We start from the raw sequence: 5,599 nt of genomic DNA on the forward strand, positions 1-5,599 counted from the left end.
GCGGCATCTTCGATCTTCTTCCATCCGGAGCGAAGCGGCAGGATCCTGAAGACATCCAGCGCGGAACATCCATCCGGACCGACGACTGAACGACGAATGACTGTTCCTTTAAGGGACGTCATCCAAGATGGCGTCCCTCGAATTCCGATTGGCTGATAGGATTCTATCAGCCAATCGGAATTAAGGTAGGAATTTTCTGATTGGCTGATGGAATCAGCCAATCAGAATCTAGTTCAATCCGATTGGCCGATCCAATCAGCCAATCAGATTGAGCTCGCATTCTATTGGCTGATCGGAACAGCCAATAGAATGCAAGCTCAATCTGATTGGCTGATTGGATCAGCCAATCGGATTGAACTTGATTCTGATTGGCTGATTCCATCAGCCAATCAGAAAATTCCTACCTTAATTCCGATTGGCTGATAGAATCCTATCAGCCAATCGGAATTCGAGGGACGCCATCTTGGATGACGTCCCTTAAAGGAACAGTCATTCGTCGTTCAGTCGTCGGTCCGGATGGATGTTCCGCGCTGGATGTCTTCAGGATCCTGCCGCTTCGCTCCGGATGGAAGAAGATCGAAGATGCCGCTTGGAGAAGATGTTTGCCGGTCCGGATGTCCTCTTCTTGCCGGATAGGAGGAAGACTTTGGAGCCTCTTCTGGACCGGATTATGGATCGCCAACCCCCGCTTGGGTTGGATGAAGATCTTGGAGCCAGGACGGATCGGTGATACCTGGATGGTGAAGACAAGGTAGGAAGATCTTCAGGGGCTTAGTGTTAGGTTTATTTAAGGGGGGTTTGGGTTAGATTAGGGGTATGTGGGTGGTGGGTTGTAATGTTGGGGGGGGGGGTATTGTATGTTTTTTTTTACAGGCAAAAGAGCTGAAATTCTTGGGGCATGCCCCGCAAAGGGCCCTGTTCAGGGCTGGTAAGGTAAAAGAGCTTGTAACTTTTTTAATTTAGAATAGGGTAGGGAATTTTTTATTTTGGGGGGCTTTGTTATTTTATTAGGGGGCTTAGAGTAGGTGTAATTAGTTTAAAATTGTTGTAAGATTTTTCTTATGTTTGTAAATATTTTATTATTTTTTGTAACTTAGTTCTTTTTTATTTTTTGTACTTTAGCTAGTTTATTTAATTGTATTTATTTGTAGGAATTGTGTTTAATTAATTTATTGATAGTGTAGTGTTAGGTTAATTGTAGGTAATTGTAGGTAGTTTATTTAATTATTTTATTGATAGGGTAGTGTTAGGTTTAATTATATCTTAGGTTAGGATTTATTTTACAGGTAAATTTGTTATTATTTTAACTAGGTAACTATTAAATAGTTCTTAACTATTTAATAGCTATTGTACCTGGTTAAAATAATTACAAAGTTGCCTGTAAAATAAATATTAATCCTAAAATAGCTATAATATAATTATAATTTATATTCTAGCTATATTAGGATTTATTTTACAGGTAAGTATTTAGCTTTAAATAGGAATAAGTTATTTAATAAGAGTTAATTTATTTCGTTAGATTTAAATTATATTTAAAATGGGGAGAGAGTAAGCGCTAAAAAGCTTAAAAGGCTAGTAAAAGGTACATTTTAATACATATAAAAATTTACAAATGGCAATCAGACGCATGGATCCATGTCTGACTTAACAAAAAAAAAATATATATATATAATAAACAAATCTAAAATTATCTAAAAATATCCAATGGAGTAAAGCATGTGACGCTGACTTAGTGAGCCAGTGATGAGGAGTTAGAAGGACATGTACATTCAATAATATAAACAACCTAAGTGAGTGATTGAGTGCACACAATAGCTTTCAACAAAGAAAAATAGCATTCACAAAAAATAGTGTTCACAAAAATTGGCGTACATAAAAAATGTTCAAATGTTCAACCGGTTATATGTAAGTGAATCCAGTAGTGTTTCCTCCAAAGTGACGTGTAGAAATATAACGTGAAGTCAATAATAGTAGAATGTAAACGTTGAGTGGGTCAAATTATTGTGGTTCAGCTGCTAAATTAAAAAATTGTAAATCCGTGAGGTGTATAAAAATAAAAATAACTTGTGAAAAAATCCACGTGGAAAACTTGAATTCAAATGATAAACAAAGGTCAAAAATCAAAAGACAAAAATATCAAAAGACAAAAATATCAAAAGACAAAAATATCAAAAGACAAAAATAGAAAATCAGTGATAATATTAAAAAGCACTAAAGATCTAGTGAAAACAAATCCTTAATTCAGATGTTAAAAATCCTTGGTAAGATCCATAACAAACAAATACATCGATAAAATACCTAAAAGGGATTTGTTTATTATATATATATATTTTTTTTTTGTTAAGTCAGACATGGATCCATGCGTCTCATTGCCATTTGTAAATTTTTATATGTATTAAAATGTACCTTTTACTAGCCTTTTAAGCTTTTTAGCGCTTACACTCTCCCCATTTTAACTTTTGTATTGTTAGCCTACTAGGAGGCTATATAGTTAGTAAGCTTAAGGCCCTGGGTGTAGCGCTCGGTCCACTTCTCCTGTTCTTTTAAATTATATTTAACTTAGGGGGGTGTTAGTGTTAGGGTTAGACTTAGCTTTAGGGGTTAATCCATTTATTAGAATAGCGGTGAGCTCCGATCGGAAGATTAGGGGTTAATAATTGAAGTTAGGTGTCGGCGATGTTAGGGAGGGCAGATTAGGGGTTAATACTATTTATGATAGGGTTAGTGAGGCGGATTAGGGGTTAATAACTTTATTATAGTAGCGCTCAGGTCCGCTCGGCAGATTAGGGGTTAATAAGTGTAGGCAGGTGTCGGCGACGTTGAGGGGGGCAGATTAGGGGTTAATAAATATAATATAGGGGTCGGCGATGTTAGGGCAGCAGATTAGGGGTACATAGGGAGAACGTAGGTTGCGGCGGTTTACGGAGCGGCAGATTAGGGGTTAAAAAAAATATGCAGGGGTCAGCGATAGCGGGGGCGGCAGATTAGGGGTTAATAAGTGTAAGGGTAGGGGTGTTTAGACTCGGGGTACATGTTAGGGTGTTAGGTGCAGACGTAGGAAGTGTTTCCCCATAGGAAACAATGGGGCTGCGTTAGGAGCTGAACGCTGCTTTTTTGCAGGTGTTAGGTTTTTTTTCAGCTCAAACAGTCCCATTGTTTCCTATGGGGGAATCGTGCACGAGCACGTTTTTGAGGCCGGCCGCGTCCGTAAGCAACTCTGGTATCGAGAGTTGCATTTGCGGTAAAAATTCTCTACGCTCCTTTTTTGGAGCCTAACGCAGCATTTGTTTGAACTCTCGATACCAGAGTTAATTTTATGGTGCGGCCAGAAAAAAGCCCGCGGAGCGTTAACAGCCCTTTTACCGCCGAACTCCAAATCTAGGCCTATGTGTTTGGTGCACTTTTCTTTTACCCCTTACTCTTTACTCAAGTGCACCTGTTTACTTACAACTTATAATGCATGTCCAATTTAGCGTGGTCACGTAAGCAATAACTTTAGCGCTCCACTTGTACTCATGCCCAGAATGAGTTGGCAATTCACATAAACACATACAAATGGCGCGAACACAGACCACGTGTACAGGGCGTAACAATTTGGGGTTTATTATATTGAAGAGATATTTTACAGTTCTTAATCATGAGAAGACTTTTACAAGAGGTATCAAGAGAATGAGAAAAGTGTAATTGGATTGAAGCAGGTGAACTAACATTACATGTCCCTTTGTCCTTTTCTAGCTACCCTACTCGGCAAGGCCACCAAGTATTGAAGAGCTTTGACCTTCATTTGCCCCCTGGAAAGACCGTGGCCATAGTGGGACAATCTGGAGGAGGTGAGAGATACTTAGGGACGTTACATGAGGCTTTCTGTGTGGGTGATGTCCTGGCTCATGACACAGCGGCACTGATGCCCAGGACATAACATTTTGTCTCATTAGTCAGACATAATATCACTACTTTTTCACCATGAACCACGATTTATTCATTTTTATTTATGATAACCGTTGCATTATTCCTCAGGCAAGTCCACGGTGGCTGCTCTGTTGGAAAGGTTCTATGACCCCAGCTGTGGAGCCGTTTTGCTGGATGGAGTGGACATCAGAACCCTTGATCCATCCTGGATGAGAGGAGAAGTGATCGGGTTTATCAACCAGGTACGTGACATCACTCAGAGGTACGGTTACAGCAAGAACAGAATATAGCGGCTTGAAGATACGTAGCCAACAGTGCAATTGTAGTTATATGTCTGTGTAACAGATGTAAGGGTTTGCAATGTGAGGGGACATAAAGCTCAGGTATGGTCTGTCACAGCCTAGCGCTAATATAGGGTAAGGCCTTATCACTGTATACTACAGGCTGCAAACTGTTTGTATCTGTCACTAATAATCAGTACAGTGTGTGAGAAGCCTAGTGCTAATATAGGGTAAGGCCTTATCACTGTATACTACAGGCTGCACAGTGTTTGTATCTGTCACTAATAATCAGTACAGTGGGTGAGAAGCCTAGTGCTAATATAGGGTAAGGCCTTATCACTGTTATACTACAGACCTGCACACTGTATCTGTCACTAATAATCAGTACGTGTGTGAGAGGCCTAGTGCTAATATAGGGTAAGGGTCTTATACTGTATACTACAGGCTGCACACTGTATCTGTCACTTAATAATCAGTACAGTGTGTGAGAAGCCTAGTGCTATTATAGGGTAAGGCCCTTATCACTGTATACTACAGACTGCAACACTGTATCTGTCACTAATTAATCAGTACAGTGTGTGAGAAGCCCTAGTGCTAATATAGGGTAAGGTCTTATCACTGATATACTACAGGCTGCACAGTGTATCTGTCACTAATAATCAGTTACAGTGTGTGAGAAGGCCTAGTGCTAATATAGGGGTAAGGGCCTTATCACTGTATACTACAGGCTGCACACTGTTTGTATCTGTCACTAATAATCAGTACAGTGTGTGAGAAGCCTAGTGCTAATATAGGGTAAGGCCTTATCACTGTATACTACAGGCTGCACACTGTATCTGTCACTAATAATCAGTACAGTGTGTGAGAAGCCTAGTGCTAATATAGGGTAAGGCCTTATCACTGTATACTACAGGCTGCACACTGTATCTGTCACTAATAATCAGTACAGTGTGTGAGAAGCCTAGTGCTAATATAGGGTAAGGCCTTATCACTGTATACTACAGGCTGCACACTGTATCTGTCACTAATAATCAGTACAGTGTGTGAGAAGCCTAGTGCTAATATAGGGTAAGGCCTTATCACTGTATACTACAGGCTGCACACTGTATCTGTCACTAATAATCAGTACAGTGTGTGAGAAGCCTAGTGCTAATATAGGGTAAGGCCTTATCACTGTATACTACAGGCTGCACAGTGTTTGTATCTGTCACTAATAATCAGTACAGTGTGTGAGAAGCCTAGTGCTAATATAGGGTAAGGCCTTATCACTGTATACTACAGGCTGCACACTGTATCTGTCACTAATAATCAGTACAGTGTGTGAGAAGCCTAGTGCTAATATAGGGTAAGGCCTTATCACTGTATACTACAGGCTGCACACTGTATCTGTCACTAATAATCAGTACAGT

The 5,599-nt window shown here is 39.9% G+C and overlaps 1 protein-coding gene across 1 annotated transcript in view; it reads left to right on the top strand.

Annotated features, from left to right (window-relative positions):
- The window catches only part of LOC128644686 (mitochondrial potassium channel ATP-binding subunit), a gene marked incomplete at both ends in the record, with an annotated part of 82,658 nt that extends 78,507 nt beyond the window's left edge, over window positions 1-4,151 (top strand). Inside the window, 2 exon segments of the mRNA XM_053697199.1 lie at window positions 3,736-3,830; window positions 4,018-4,151. Coding sequence (XP_053553174.1) covers window positions 3,736-3,830; window positions 4,018-4,151 — 229 coding nt within the window.
- Window positions 4,152-5,599: the final 1,448 nt, after the last annotated feature.

The sequence above is a fragment of the Bombina bombina genome, unplaced genomic scaffold (assembly GCF_027579735.1).
Source record: "Bombina bombina isolate aBomBom1 unplaced genomic scaffold, aBomBom1.pri scaffold_1084, whole genome shotgun sequence".
NCBI lineage: Eukaryota > Metazoa > Chordata > Amphibia > Anura > Bombinatoridae > Bombina > Bombina bombina.